Genomic DNA, 16,383 nt, shown 5'->3' with positions numbered 1-16,383 from the left:
AGAGAGGCGAACCAAACTAAAAGGAATCAGATTATCTGGCAAGATGGAGTGAAATAATTCAGAAGCGTTGTCGTCCGTTGGTCGCTCCGCATCGCTTTACATTTGCACTCAGCAACATGGAGCTGTGTAGGAATATCCCTCAGGTATCCCAGACCAGTCATCAACATGGAGCTGGGTAGGAATATCCCTCAGGTATCCCAGACCAGTCATCAACATGGAGCTGGGTAGGAATATCCCTCAGGTATCCCAGACCAGTCATCAACATGGAGCTGGGTAGGAATATCCTTCAGGTATCCCAGACCAGTCAGCAACATGGAGCTGGGTAGGAATATCCCTCAGGTATCCCAGACCAGTAGTGCACGTGTGTGCATCTATCAGTTACACATACTTGTCAGTACTAGGGCTGTTGCGGAGACCGTATTACTGCCACACCGGAAGTCATCTGTCATGACCGCAGTAAAATTCCACGTGACAGTAATCTCCTTTTATGCACTCTGGATATGCGTTAGTAGTACCCAACTGCTAACGATCATCGGGTCACTAATGGCCTGGTACCCAGCGCTTTATTGTCCCTCTAACCACTCTGACATCAATGCAAATGCAATCGAAAATCACATCAAACACTTGTCTTCAAAACAGTGTCGTGCTTTTAAAACGCACCTTCACTGTGATCAGTCAATTTGAAGAAAGAAGTTCAACAACAGGTTGAAACTGAGTGGAAAACATGGTCGTTGTTTCAAAGCCTAACACAACTAAATGGACAGCTCTTTCTAAAGGTGATGATTAATTCAAAACACATACTGTTAGAGCTTATTCATACCATAGACCTGTTTATGAGCCCAAGCCCAAAATCCCCCCTGAATTAAAATAATGATTGTGCCGTTATACAATACAAAGCCTAATATCCTACTGCATATTACACATGGCAGAAAGATGCTGTTCGTTCATTGATTGTGCAGGGCGGCTTACAGAGTTAGTCTACAATTATAGTGAATTTGTCTTTGATTTTGAATAGTCTAGTAATAGGGCATTTGTTTTTTCTTCAAATTGACTGATGACAGTGAGGTGCGTTTTAAAAGCACGACACTGTTTTGATGATAAATGTTTGATGTGATTTTTTATTAATAGGCTGACACATGACCTTTAGCTACAGAATATCTCACCACCCGTGCGTTTCCATCTCCTCTCTCTCTCTCTCCTTCATCCCTTTCTTGGGCGCACAGAGAGAGGGGCTGTTCAACCGTTTCATTAAATATGTTTCGTTGTGAAAACATGTTACTATCGATGTTCCCCGAACAAATTTCACTTGGTTTGCCTAATTAAGCACTGGGTAGCTGCAGGAACAGGGTTGGAGTGCCCGTGGATTAGCGAGAGGCTGCATGCTCCTCAAACAGTGGTTGATGGCTGGAGTGAAATAAGTGTTCTTATAAGGCCAGACATTTCTTTATGCAATCGCGTGTGAAAGCAGGGTTTTGATGGTTGCCACTAAAAAGAGGAGGATCCCAGCTGCTACTATATTTATTTATCAGCTGCTCATATTAAGCACATGCTCCGCTATGAAACCGGAGGAGCCTACTCAGCATCATTGAAAAAAACGAACTGCGGGAAAGCGGCCTCCATTCGTTATTCGGGTGCATACTGATGACATGTATTTTTTTCCCCTGCCACTGTTCCTGCCCGTTTTGATAATGGACCATTTGTAAATCGAAACAAATTTAGCATGTTAGTAAAAATAGTCTGATGGGTGAAAATATGATCACTTGATGAGAGAACAGCGTGTGCAGCCTGAGGCAAGGAACTTTCTCAAATCATCAATAGCCTATAAACACATCATGCAGCCTGAGGCAAGGAACTTTCTCAAATCATGCAGCCATATTTGTTTTGTTGACAATCTAAGGTTCGTATCCTTTACTGCTAAAGTTGCCAAATAACTAAATCTAACGTATATTATTCTTACTATAAAATCATTTAATAATAAAAATAATGGCACGGAACATAAAAGCATATCTTGTCTGCTAAATTAACAAGCCTACAGCCAATGGCATGGAGCATAGCCAGGTAACATACAGTAGGCCAACTCATATTCTGTTCTTCTAAAAAAAAACATTTTCTTCATATCATAAAGTTTCTTTAGACCTACCTAAAATAAATGGATTATTATATATTAAATAGATTTATTAGACTTGTTCAAATGTAGATGTTCCAAAGGCGTGCATCAGCGGCTTGAATGTGTGGAGGCCTGGAGATGCTAGACGTGTTTATGTTGATTAACAGACAATTACCAGTGAGACCGGCATCATTTGCATGACAATAACCTGATAAAATGTCATGACCGCAACAGCCCTAGTCAGTACATACACTCAACAAGTAGGTCACACGAGGGAGAGACGTTGTGCCGTGAGGTGTTGCTTTATTTGTTTTTTTTTAAACCAGGTTTGCTGTTCACTTGCACTATATAAAATGGAAGGGAGTTCCATGCACTCATGGCTCTCATTTCCTTGAATATGTTGTGGACCTGGGGACTATGAAAAGACCCCTGGTGGCATGTCTGGTGGGGTAAGTGTGTGTGTCAGAGCTGTGTGTAAGTTGATTATGCAAACAATTTGGAATTTCCAACACATTCAAATTTCTTATAACAATTTTAAGCGACGCAGTCAGTCATTACTCAACTCTTAGCCAAGAGAGACTGCCATGCATAGTATAAATATTAGCCCTCTTATTACAATGAAGAGCAAGACGTGCCACTCTGTTCTGGATCAGCTGCACCTGAACTAGGTCTTTCTTTGCAGCACTTTTAGAGATGTTCAGGACCAGTTTATTACTGCCCACCCGTTCTATAACTGACTGCAACTCTTTGTTTAGGGTTGCAGTGATTTCACTAGATGTGGTTGCTGACGCGTATAGGGTTGAATCATCAGCATACATGGACACATGTTTTGTTTAATGCCAGTGGCAGGTCATTGGTAAAAATAGAAAGAGTAGAGGGCCTAGAGAGCTGCCCTGGTTAACATTAGAGAAGCTTCCATTAAAGAAAACCCTTTGAGTTCTATTAGATAGATAGCTCTGAATCCACGATATGGCAGAGGTTGAAAAGCCATAACACGTAAGTGTTTTCAACAACAGGTTATGGTCAATAATATCAAAGGCTGCACTGAAATCCAACACTACAGCTCCCACAATCTTCTTATTATCAAGAAAAGCCTTAGATTCATGCACTGACATGATCATAACAATCCACCACCCCTCTCTATCCCTGTCTCTGTGCATGAAGCGCCTGCATCATGTCATTACCGTGCCCTCCACTGCCAGAGAGCAAATTGTCCCCATCTTGTGTGGTGAATGGAGTGTCTGGGAAAATAACTGGACCATAGAATAGCTGTGTAGCATCTTCAAGCTAACTTTCAGATATGGAATGGTACGTCCCAAATGACACCCTATTCCCTACATAGCGGCCTATGGACCAGGGCCCATAGTAGTGCACTACATAGGGAATAAGGTATCATTTGGGATGCGGCTGATATCAATATGTGACTCAGATCAAAGTGTCTGAAGGAGAGAATCCAAGTTTCAGTCAGTATCCCAACTCATGCTGTAATAAATGTTTTGGGTCCATCAAATTAGCTTTACATCAGTTCAAAAACGTCCATCTTCCCTGAGAGCAATTTTGTATCTGTCCTTCTCTCTCTAGACTCAGCACACCTAATCTTTACCCCTAAAAGCACTTTCTCCATTTTCTCAGCCCTCTTTTTCACTCTCCGGAACCGATTGAGCAGTATACTAAAGTAAATGTGGTCTCAGAAGTAAAAGTCTGAAGCGTTCTGTCTTTAATCTTTTTTGCCAATTGACCATGTGCCTCTCCATTTACTTCTCTCCCCATGCTGTCCATTCCATCGTTTGTGTGTCTCCACAATGCGCCTGCTCAGCTGAAATCAAAGCTCTGTTGAAAGGCTTCCACCTTGACAATATCATTTGGCTTTTCAGACTGCTACAAATGCAGTGTAGGCCTGGCTGCACTCTCCTGAGTTGAGAGAGAGGTCGCGTCCCAAAGTGCACCTGATTACCCTACATAGTGTATTACTTTGGACCAGGGCCCTAGTCATAAATAGTGAGCTATATAGAGAATAGGGTGCCATTTGGGACGCAGCAGACAAAGTGTGTAGACTTGGCTGCACTCTCCTGAGATGAAACTGAGAGCCTTATGAAGCATCAGCCAAAGCTTTTGACTCAGTTTCTTCAATGCAACCTTCTCCACCTCTTGTATTGAATGGGTTTTCTTTGAATGTGTGTATTCATTAAAACGAGAGACCTATAATGGAAGTGTCTCTATTTATTGTATACACCAATCCTGTGTGACTCACAGGTATTTTACTGAACGTACTACAACAAGGGTTCCCAAGCTTTTTTGTCCAACGACCCCATTTTGATATCTGAAAATTCTCGTGACCCCAACCATGTGAAATAAATGATGTAATTAACAACCAATGTTAACTTTTTTAATTGGGGCTATGGCAGTCAATTGAAAAACATTCTAACAGTATTTCTGATTGTCTTCTCAACTCAACATCACATACTTTTAATGTGGCGCTATGACAGTCAATAGCAAATGAGTCTGAAATAATGTATCTTATCTCACCACCACTAATGAGATGGGAGTGGCTTGATGCATGTCGCATCGGAGCTTCTCAAAGTCAGGGGGTGTGGTCGACAGTGCGCACCTCATCTCTGCTGTCACATCCAACCTGGATCGATATTTGGTTTTAATGCAGACGAGAGCACCCGACTCCAGCTTCACACAGATATGAGCCGGCGGAGGGTACCATGAGTTTTATGGAGCTTTCAACACAACTGGGAACTCTGAAAAATACGAGGTCAAATCATGATGTCGGTGATCTTCAGGTCGGAAAGTCGGAGCTCTAGAAAGAGTACCAAGATTCCGAGTTGGATGACCGTTCAAAATGATTTTTCCCAGTCGGAGCTCGTTTTTTTTTTAGAGTTCCCAGTTGTCTTGAACGCGGCATTATTGCTCAGAGGGAGACGGCAGGGTATTCTCTTTGAGTCAGGAACCAAAACTCCTCCGTAGTTACCTGTGAATGCATTCGGTCACATGACAGCTCGATAGCTGTTCGATTTCACTTACCGGCATGTCAACTGAGCCAGGATCACAGTAAAACGGATTGGGAAGTAGATCCCAAAGTGCTCTTCCAAGAGTTGGAGGTGAGCAGTCATCACACGTGTGGGATGTTAGAAACATGCACAGTCGAGGGAAGGGGCCACTGTTCGCTTTTGAAAGACTCTCTCTCCGGTCACTCATCTGTAGAATGTTTTTGTATTTCCCCTGCATGCTTGCGTTCAGTTTACCAATGTTACATAAGCAAGGAGACACATTTTTTCATTACACAGAAAGTCAACCAAGTCTGTTTTTTTACATCCATTTTGAATAACAGCAGTTCCTCTCTCAATGCGAAAAATCTTTCCAACAATCCCCGTCGATAACCACCAAGCCTGTGAAATAGAACATTGTAATGCTCTGATCCCATATCTCCACATCGTTTTGCAAACAGGCATTCGCACAGTGGATGTGGTTTGATGTAGTTTACAATCGAAGTTACCTGCTGCAGTATATCTCTGAGTTCTGTGCTCAACCCTTTCGCCGCCAGTTGCTCTCTGTGTATCATACAATGCCTCCATATGGCAGAGGGAGACACATTCATAACTAGAGTGCAGAGGCCTGCCCGCCGTCCTGCCATAGATGGAGCCCCATCTGTGCAAAAGCCCACCATTCGATCCCTTGGGATCTGTTTTTCGTCAATATAGCCACGCAGCACACTGAACATCCCACCTGCCGTTTCATGCTCGGGAATCGTGAGACGGAACAATATTTCCTTGTGAATAGCATCCCCCGACATGTATAGCAATCAAAAGTCAATGCATGGGCATCTCGGCCCTCACATGCTAACGTCCATCTGGAGAGTGTGAGCTGGACAGTTTGAGTCGTTCAGTCAGAGTTTCCTCTTGATTGCTAGCAATAGCATACATTCTTTGTTTAACAGTGTTATCTGACAAAGGTAGTGATGTGAGTTTCTGTGCTTCTGCCTCCCCACACATTGTTTTCACCATATGAATTGCGGCCGGTAATATCAAAGTCTCTGCAATAGTGTGTGGTTTCGTAGTGTAGCAGGCCTAGCCATTCACTGTGGGAATGATTCAAGTACAACGGTCAAGTGCGGCCTTATCCCATGATCTAAGGGCGCTCTCTGGTTGAATTTGATCTTTTAGATTTGAATAATTTTGATTTTGATTTTTAAGGTTAACCACATTACAATGATTTTGAGATACAAAGACAATATTATAATATATATTTTATTTGTATTTATTTTTCAGGATTTTGGAAATTCTCCCACGACCCTATTTTCATATCAGGCGACACTACATGGGGTCGCGACCCCTAGTTTGGGAACCGCTGTGCTACAACCATAATGCAGTAGTGTTATCATTTACAGTGAGCTCCCAAAGTATTAGGACAGTGACCCATTTGTTGTTGTTTTGGCTCTGTAATCGAGCACTTTGGATTTGAAATGATACAATGATTATGATTTTAAAGTGCATATTGTCAGCTTTAATTTTGAGGGTTTTTTCATCCATATCGGGTGAAATTACAGCACTTTTTGTACATAGTCCCCCCATTTTAGGGGACCAAAAGTATTGGGACAAATTCACTTATGTGTTTTGGTCCCATATTGATAGCATGCAATGATTACATCAAGCTTGTGACTCTACACATTCTTTGGATGCATTTGCTGTTTGTTTTGGTTGTGTTTCAGATTATTTTGTGCCCAATAGAAATTAATGGTAAATACATTAAATGCATTCGGAAAGTATTCAGAGGCCTTGACATTTTCCACATTTTGTTACGTTACAGCCTTATCTAAAATTGATTAAATAAAAAATTTCCTCATCAGTCTACACACAATAACCCATAATGACAAAGCGAATAAATCGTTTTTTAGAACTTGCTAATTTATTAAATATTAAAAACATACCTAACCAGCCTACCTGGTTAGATTGCTGATGGCCGTCCATACATGATCATTAGCCTACCTGGTTAGCTGATTGCTGATGGCCCTCCATACATGATGATTAGCCTACCTGGATAGATTGATGATGTCCCTCCATACATGATGATTAGCCTACCTGGATAGATTGATGATGTCCCTCCATACATGATGATTAGCCTACCTGGATAGATTGCTCCTTACAGGGTACTCTGGATGTTTTGTATAAACATTGCGTAGGCCAGGGGTCCGGAACCTGCTGGTGTCGTAGAAATATTTGACTCAAAAGTAGTCAACTCAAAATATCTCTCAAGAGACTGGAGCTTGTGAATCCAAAAATTAGACTTTTATTATTTGCATAACAAAGCCGAGCTTGCTCCATGGAGCAACTGCTTGCCCTGAACCAGAGCTGTCCTTTTATTCAGACACAAATGCATAGTCAACATACATAGTTACTCTTCTCTATGTGAATGAATAACATATTTTCATTATCACATGTTGGCTACTCACAGGGGCTACTTGCGCTTCTCTAAATGGGGCCTCTGTATCTTATTAGTGGCGTGACTCAAAAAAATGATGTACATACGTACATTAAAGAACAATCACACTCTGTATTGACTATATTCACCATCCAGACATATATCTGAAGTACAAAGTATCAATCATGTTCATTCTGTTTTTACCTTTATCATTTCATAACACATTATAAAACATATCAATTAATACTTAAATATGGTTTAAACATGTCATCCATAACCCATTCTCAACCACATACATTTAAGCATTTATCATTTACCATCCTCCCTGGCCCTTGAGATTATGTGCATGTGGCCATGTGTCAGGTCATAAGCACAAACAAATGATAACACTAGTTCCATTGTAACTCCAATCTCCACACAGCCACAACGAGGAGTTGTATCTCCATCACATGTCATTGACATACCCAGACCAGCTGCAGGGAGTTATGAAAAACACATACATGTCTCTGCTCTGTCTTAACCCTTCAACTGGTTCTCAATCCATAAACATTTTAAGGCATATAGGTGTTTAATTCTACAACATATGTACTTGAAAATCATCTATACTGGTTTTCTGTTCTACCTGATAATTAGTTGCACCCACCTTGTGTCCCGTGTCTGAATCAGTCCCTGATTTCCCTGATTAGAGGGAGAAAAATGCAGTGGAACTGGCTTGGAGGTCCAGGTTTGAATTTGAGGGGACTTGGCCTCAGGGTAGTGTTTTACACAGATACTGTTAACAAAAATATCATGTTTTTATAGTAAAAATGTTGTACATCGATGACATGGTAAATTTAAGAGATGATGTGACACACTGGCTAAGAATACAATATGTACAATATTCCACACATACCATTTCATATTAGACCATGTGAATGTACAGTATCGTTTTTCTCATCATGTTTAAGCCTACCCTACAAGAAATTAACACATTGTTTGAGATTCTAACATGTTACATGGCATGTCAATTACTTTATAACCTGTTTCCAATACATATGACATTTCAGGCGTTTTTGAAAGCAATTTGTTTTACAATAATTACACAACAACACATTTTATTGTATCTCCAACACCTTTTTAACATGTACATTTCCGGGAGGGTAAAACTAGTGGTTACGCTAACTATGAGCGGTGTGAGTACTGTACCCTTTGTGTCATTGCTGTCAAGGCTCTGTGCACCTTGGGATGTGACAGTAGAAAGGAGGGACCATGGGAACTGGAGAGAACACACAATCTCTCCCGGTGAATTATGGGACAGCAGAGCTTTCTCAGGCAGATCTGTCACTCAAACCAATGGCTAAGGCACCTCCGGTACAATATTGAATGTCAACACAATGTATGTATCTGGCTGCTACTGGCTGCTACTGCCACCAAGCCAAGCACTGGCTGCGTCCCAAATGACACCCTATTCCCTATTTAGTGCACTGCTTTTGACCAGGGCCCATAGTAGTGCACTAGATATAGGGAATAGGGTGCCATTTGGGACACAGCCTGTGACTGGGGGCTCTTTCCTCTGTCAGAGAGCTCAGGGAGACGGTAGAGGTGGGATACCCAAGGCACAAAGTGTTGGTTCTCAGTGCTCAGACACATCTGGAGCGAACACACACACACACACACACACACACACACACACACGCACACACACACACACACACGCACACACACACACACACACACCCATTCTATCATCCCCGTCTGGAGCGATGTGATCACTGCTCATGTCGTGTGTGGCGTGGTCTCGGTAGAGATGAGGGGTTGTGGGTATAATAAACCTGCAGCACTAATTGTAATAAGTACTGAAGAGTCACAAGTGGATTTGATGGACGTTTTCAATCAACATATGACAGAATTCTGAGGCTCTGAGTTTGACTGGTTGTATTTCTCCCTGTAATTGTTTTTCTGTCCGTCACAGAGGTTTGACTTTGACCCTACTGATCTACAAAGGATTTATACATTAGATACTGTAGTCCTCATTTCGATGAGAATGTAGACTGAATCGATTATTTTCATCTACACAACATTGTAGACCGCTCCCCTCCTAAATTCATTATTTAAACCATTGAAGAAGCAGTGCAACACGCAGCCAGTCAGATCTACTGTAGAATTCCATTTGCACCCGGCTACAAGACTCGCATTTAGTTCCATAATGGAATTTATAGCAGGTGTGAACGTCTTGTTTTTTCAGCCTGATCCAAACACCACCATTAATACTTTAATATCTAGCATATGACTGGGCTTACTGGGCCAACATGAGCTGTACTGCAGCACTATCAGCCAGGTATACAAGATCCTGTAGGCCTATAGACTCATTTATCCATTACGCCAACAAAGGTGTTTTAAGTGGGTAGATAAATGCATAGAGAACAGAAGAACCACCATGCACTTTATTATTACCTATTATTTATGAAATAATCCTGATTTATGTGGTCAACATAAAATGATATAGCCTCGAGCTAATTAGCCCCAATGGCTGTGGTCATTAATCTCAGAGGGACTTAATATGTAGGCATTCAGGAACTCAGATTTGCTACCTAAGGATTTGGTCTTTCATTAGCTTTGTTTGAACTCATGGTAAAATGTTGACTGCATTGTTGTTTTTATTTGAGTTGTGATTAGGCCTAGGATACAGATAGAGAAGGAGTGGGGTGCTAACCAAAGTACAACATTTCATCTCTGTTTCTCTGTACTAATTCCAACATATAGTATCAATCAGAATTCTCATTAACATTAATTTATGTATGAAACCCTCACATTCACAAAGTAGGGATGTTCTTAGAATAACTCAATTTCCATGGTTGCGTCCTTTCAAAATGACCATTACATTGATAATCAACGTTGGTTAGATTATTTCCTATAGGCCTAGTATTTTTCTTTAGGAGCAGAGCAGAGGAAAAGTATATGGAGCTAAGCAGCAACACCAGCACAGCAGCAGTTAAAGTACCAAAGGAATAACTCTGACAGCCAGCCAGCCAGCCAGCCAGCCAGCCAGCCAGCCAGCCAGCCAGCCAGCCAGCCAGCCAGCCAGCCAGCGCCTCTATTCCAGGCTGTCTCCCTGCATGCCTTCAGAAGTGCCACAAAGCATCCATGCTGATCTGCTTAGCCATCCTATCCCTCCCTCACTCCCTAATGAACACCACCCTATCACTCCCTCACCACCTAATGAACACCATCCTATCCCTCCCTCACTCCCTAATGAACACCACCCTATCACTCCCTCACCACCTAATGAACACCATCCTATCCCTCCTCACCCCCTAATGAACACCATCCTATCCCTCCTCACCCCCAATGAACACCATCCTATCCCTCCTCACCCCTAATGAACACCATCCTATCCCTCCTCACCCCCTAATGAACACCATCCTATCCCTCCCTCACCCCCTAATGAACACCATCCTATCCCTCCCTCACCCCCTAATGAACACCATCCTATCCCTCCCTCACCCCCTAATGAACACCATCCTATCCCTCCCTCACCCCCTAATGAACACCATCCTATCCCTCCCAAAGGAGCTCTAGACCTTAGCCTCTCTTCTCTTCCTTTCCCTCTTTCCTCCAACAGCCCTCCCCAACTCCGTCTCCCTAACTCTCCCCACCACTCCTGACTCTCCATAACTCCACCACCCCCGGCTCACACTAACTCTCCCCACCACTCCTGACTCTCCATAACTCTCCCCACCACCCCCGGCTCTCCCTAACTCTCCCACCACCCCTGATTCTCCCTAACTCTCTCCACCACCCCTGGCTCTCCCTAACTCTCCCCACCACCCCTGACTCTCCCTAACTCTCCCCTCACCCCCGGCTCTCCCGAATTCTACCCACCACCCCCGACTCCCCCTATCTCTCCTCACCACACCTGACTCTCCCTATCTCTCCCCACCACCCCTGACTCTCCCCACCACCCCTAACTCTCCCTAACTCTCCCCACCACCCCTGACTCTCCCCACCACCCCCGACTCTCCCCACCACCCCCGACTCTCCCCACCACCCCTGACTCTCCCCACCACCCTGACTCTACCTAACTCTCCCCACCACCCATAACTCTCCCCACCACCCATAACTCTCCCCAAAACCCTGACTCTCCCTAACTCCCCCCACCACCCCCAACTCTCCCCACCACCCCCGACTCTCCCGAACTCTCCCCACCACATATGACTCTCCCTACCACCCATACATTTCCCAACCACCCCCGACTCCCCCCAACTCTCCCTAACTCTCCCACCACCCTCGACTCTCCCTAACTCTCCCCACCACCCCCGGCTCTCCCTAACTCCCCCCACCACCACCACCACCTCCACTGACTCTCCCCACCACCCCGACTCTCCCTAACTCCACCCAACTCTCCCCACCTCCACCCACCACACCCAACTCTCCCCACCACCGACTCTCCCTAACTCTCTTCCCCACCCCTGACTCTCCCTAACTCTCCCACCACCCCTGAATCTCCCCACCTCCCCTGACTCTCCCTAACTCTCCTACCACCCCCGACTCTCTCTAACTCTCCCCACCTTCCCTTACTCTCCCTAACTCTCCCCACCTTCCCTTACTCTCCCTAACTCTCCCCACCACCCCAAAATCTCCTTAACTCTTCTACCACCCCTGACTCTCCCTAAATCTCCCACCACCCCTAACTCCCCCCACCACACCAGACTCTCCCTAACTCTCCCCACCACCCCTGACTCTTCCTTACTCTCCCCACCACCCAGACTCTCCCTAACTCTCCCCACCACCCCAACTCTCCCCACCACCCCTGACTCTCCCTAACTCTCCCCACCACCCCTGACTCTCCCTAACTCTCCCCACCACCCCTGACTCTCCCTAACCCTCCCACTACCCCTGACTCTCCCCACCACCCCTAACTCTCCCCACCACCCCTGACTCTCCCTAACTCTCCCCTCCACCCCTGACTCTCCCTGACCCTCCCCGCCACCCCTGACTCTCCCCACCACCCCTGACTTTCCCCACCACCCCAGACTCTCCCTAACCCTCCCCACCACCCCCAACTCTCCCTAACTCCTCACCACCCCTGACTTTCCCCACCACCCCAGACTCTCCCTAACTCTCCCCACCACCCCTGACTTTCCCCACCACCCCAGACTCTCCCTAACTCTCCCCACCACCACCAACTCTCCCTAACTCTCCCCACCACCCCCAACTATCCCTAACTCTCCCCACCATCCCTGACTTTCCCCACCACCCCCAACTCTCCCTAACTCTCCCCACCACCCCCAACTCTCCCTAACTCTCCCCACCACCCCCAACTCTCCCTAACTCTCCCCACCACCCCCAACTCTCCCTAACTCTCCCCACCATCCCTGACTTTCCCCACCACCCCAGACTCTCCCTAACTCCTCACCACCCCCAACTCTCCCTAACTCTCCCCACCACCCCCAACTCTCCCTAACTCTCCCCACCACCCCCAACTCTCCCTAACTCTCCCCACCACTCCCAACTCTCCCTAACTCTCCCCACCACCCCCAACTATCCCTAACTCTCCCCACCATCCCTGACTTTCCCCACCACCCCAACTCTCCCTAACTCTACCCACCACCCCCAACTCTCCCTAACTCTCCCCACCACCCCCAACTCTCCCTAACTCTCCCCACCACCCCTGACTTTCCCCACCACCCCAGACTCTCCCTAACTCTCCCCACCACCCCCAACTCTCCCTAACTCACCCCACCATCCCGAACTCTCCCTAACTCTCCCCACCACCCCTGACTTTCCCCACCACCCCAGACTCTCCCTAACTCTCCCCACCACCCCCAACTCTCCCTAACTCTCCCCACCACTCCCAACTCTCCCTAACTCTCCCCACCACCCCCAACTCTCCCTAACTCTCCCCACCACCCCCAACTATCCCTAACTCTCCCCACCATCCCTGACTTTCCCCACCACCCCCAACTCTCCCTAACTCTCCCCACCACCCCCAACTCTCCCTAACTCTCCCCACCACTCCCAACTCTCCCTAACTCTCCCCACCACCCCCAACTATCCCTAACTCTCCCCACCATCCCTGACTTTCCCCACCACCCCCAACTCTCCCTAACTCTCCCCACCACCCCCAACTCTCCCTAACTCTCCCCACCACCCCCAACTCTCCCTAACTCTCCCCACCACCCCTGACTTTCCCCACCACCCCAGACTCTCCCTAACTCTCCCCACCACCCCCAACTCTCCCTAACTCACCCCACCATCCCGAACTCTCCCTAACTCTCCCCACCACCCCTGACTTTCCCCACCACCCCAGACTCTCCCTAACTCTCCCCACCACCCCAACTCTCCCTAACTCTCCCCACCACTCCCAACTCTCCCTAACTCTCCCCACCACCCCCAACTATCCCTAACTCTCCCCACCATCCCTGACTTTCCCCACCACCCCCAACTCTCCCTAACTCTCCCCACCACCCCCAACTCTCCCTAACTCTCCCCACCACCCCCAACTCTCCCTAACTCTCCCCACCACCCCCAACTCTCCCTAACTCTCCCCACCATCCCTGACTTTCCCCACCACCCCAGACTCTCCCTAACTCCTCACCACCCCCAACTCTCCCTAACTCTCCCCACCACCCCCAACTCTCCCTAACTCTCCCCACCACCCCAGATTCTCCCTAACTCTCCCCACCACCCCCAACTCTCCCTAACTCTCCCCACCACCCCCAACTCTCCCTAACTCCTCACCAACCCTCAGACCTCCAATCTGTCTGTGCCACTGCAGTATTATTAGACGTATCCACTCCTCTGAGAGGGGAAACAGAGAGGGCTGAGGGGCTGGCAGATGAGAGATGCTACAGGGGCTACTAGTTCCATTAAAATGAACATTTGACTTCCACTCCTTCCATTCACCAGGGCCTTTGTTATCATGGAGCTTGACGCTCGATGCCTCGCCAGCTGGCCTCTTACTGATCCATGACCAACTCATCTATCTTTCAGGATTCCAGGGAACGCGCTGTGAAATTGACACCGACGAGTGTATCTCAGGCCCATGCCAGAACCAGGGCCACTGTCTTGACCGGGTCAACAGCTACAGGTAAAAGTGAACCGCGAGGGGCACCTTATATACATAGTCTGCATACCAAATGGCACTCTATTCCCTATGTAGTGCAGTGCTTTTGATCAGAACCCTATAGGATCCGGCCTAATGTAGTGCACTGTATAGGCAACAGGGAGCCATTTGGGACACTTCCATTCATTTGTCAACCCAGAGATACTCACTCAAACAAACAAAGATGAAAATGGCTGTCAGATTTTATGAATAATGGATTATAAACACATACCAGATGATTTTATGATTTGATCAATTACGCACAATACCTGCTCCCATTTAGCAGTAATTTAGCTAACACTAATGAGTGCAATTAATTCCAAGGTGACAATTATTGAATATGGTGAAATTGAGACAAGTAGATGGTGAGCTTCACAATCTCAAGATGGTGGTTGCCTTATGATGACTCCGGAAGTATAATGAATATTATCACATACTTATCACAACCATATTATTTTTACCGCCTCTGAACATATTATAAATATATTGATAGTATGGTCTCTGTAATATTATAATAAATATACTACATTATGTGCTCTGTATATTATAAGCACATATAATGAACATGTATTTACCACAGCAATATATTGTTGTTGTGGTCTCAGATCAGATGTGTGTGATTTGGTGTGATGTTGCTACACAACGCTAAGCGTGACCCTGTGATATGGTTAAATGAACTGTTAAATGAACAAAGGCTCATGCCATATTTCCATAAACACTATGCAAAAAATTATGTGGCTTCATAACATGCCCTTTGGAGTGGAAATGAGGTCAGTTCAATGAGGAACCGTCTCCCCTTTTAACTCAAAACAGGACTGTTTATATGAATCCTTCTTTACAGCTTAGTTTAACGTTTAGTCAAACAGTCACAATCTAAAAGGTTCCGGTCAATCTAGATCCGATGTGTAATTAATATCAGATAAAGTCCTCTTCATTGATCTGTTATTTTATCATTTTGTCTTCCTCACATGTGCCACTACGAGTAAACAAATAGATTTTCTATTTTCTATGCAAGAGGATATCAATATTAATGATTGCCTTTGTTTTCAGCTGTGACTGTGAGCCTGGGTTTTCTGGCCGACACTGTGAGGAAGACATCAATGAATGTGCCTCCAGCCCCTGCCAAAATGGAGGCATTTGCCAAGACCTGGTGAACAGGTTAGTACCTACAGTACCAGGACACCCCTTGTACCATATCTGCTTTAATATTTACCCCATTACCTTACCTGGTCATTTAAGCTATCGCTAAATGAATATGGCATCATTGAAGCCTTAGCTAGCTAGCTAACACCTTCTATATGTAATTTGTATTTTTGAGTCCCAAATGACACCCTATCCCCTGTATATCCTCTGTATAGTGCACTATAGGCCCTGTGGGCCCTGGTCAAAAGTAGTGCACTATATAGGGAATAAGGTTACCTTTGGAACGCATCCTATCTCTCTGAAGTATTTGTTTTGAACCGTTAGCGCAGGAACAAAAACAAGTTTAAAATGAGCCTAGCTATGAGGTAGCTATGTTAAGCCTAGAGGGGCTATTCTCCAAAGCGCTCCAGTCTGCGTCCCAAATGGCACCCTATTCCCTACATAGTACACTACTTTTGAATATTACAGGGTCTTATATAACAGGCCTTTCTTCATCATTGACATATTTAAGCTGCCGTACAGCAGACAGCAGACTGCATTCAGCAGGAACACATCATGACTCTAGATTGGGTTTCCTTTCTTCCACTGGGTAGCTCTCTCTCTCTCTCTCTCTCTCTCTCTCTCT

At 45.6% G+C, this 16,383-nt stretch overlaps 1 protein-coding gene across 1 annotated transcript in view; it reads left to right on the top strand.

Moving 5' to 3' along the window:
- Positions 1–15,983, top strand: part of LOC311118650 (uncharacterized protein) — a gene marked incomplete at both ends in the record, with an annotated part of 194,103 nt that extends 178,120 nt beyond the window's left edge. Inside the window, 3 exons of the mRNA XM_084157660.1 lie at positions 14,504–14,600; positions 15,666–15,773; positions 15,974–15,983. Coding sequence (XP_084013786.1) covers positions 14,504–14,600; positions 15,666–15,773; positions 15,974–15,983 — 215 coding nt within the window. The remainder of the gene's footprint in view (positions 1–14,503; positions 14,601–15,665; positions 15,774–15,973) is intronic.
- Positions 15,984–16,383: the final 400 nt, after the last annotated feature.

Source organism: Coregonus lavaretus (genome assembly GCF_964263955.1).
Source record: "Coregonus lavaretus genome assembly, chromosome: 1".
Classification (NCBI taxonomy): Eukaryota; Metazoa; Chordata; class Actinopteri; order Salmoniformes; family Salmonidae; genus Coregonus; species Coregonus lavaretus.
The sequence above is the reverse complement of the archived record's forward strand: the minus strand, read 5'-3'. Positions and strand labels throughout refer to the sequence as shown.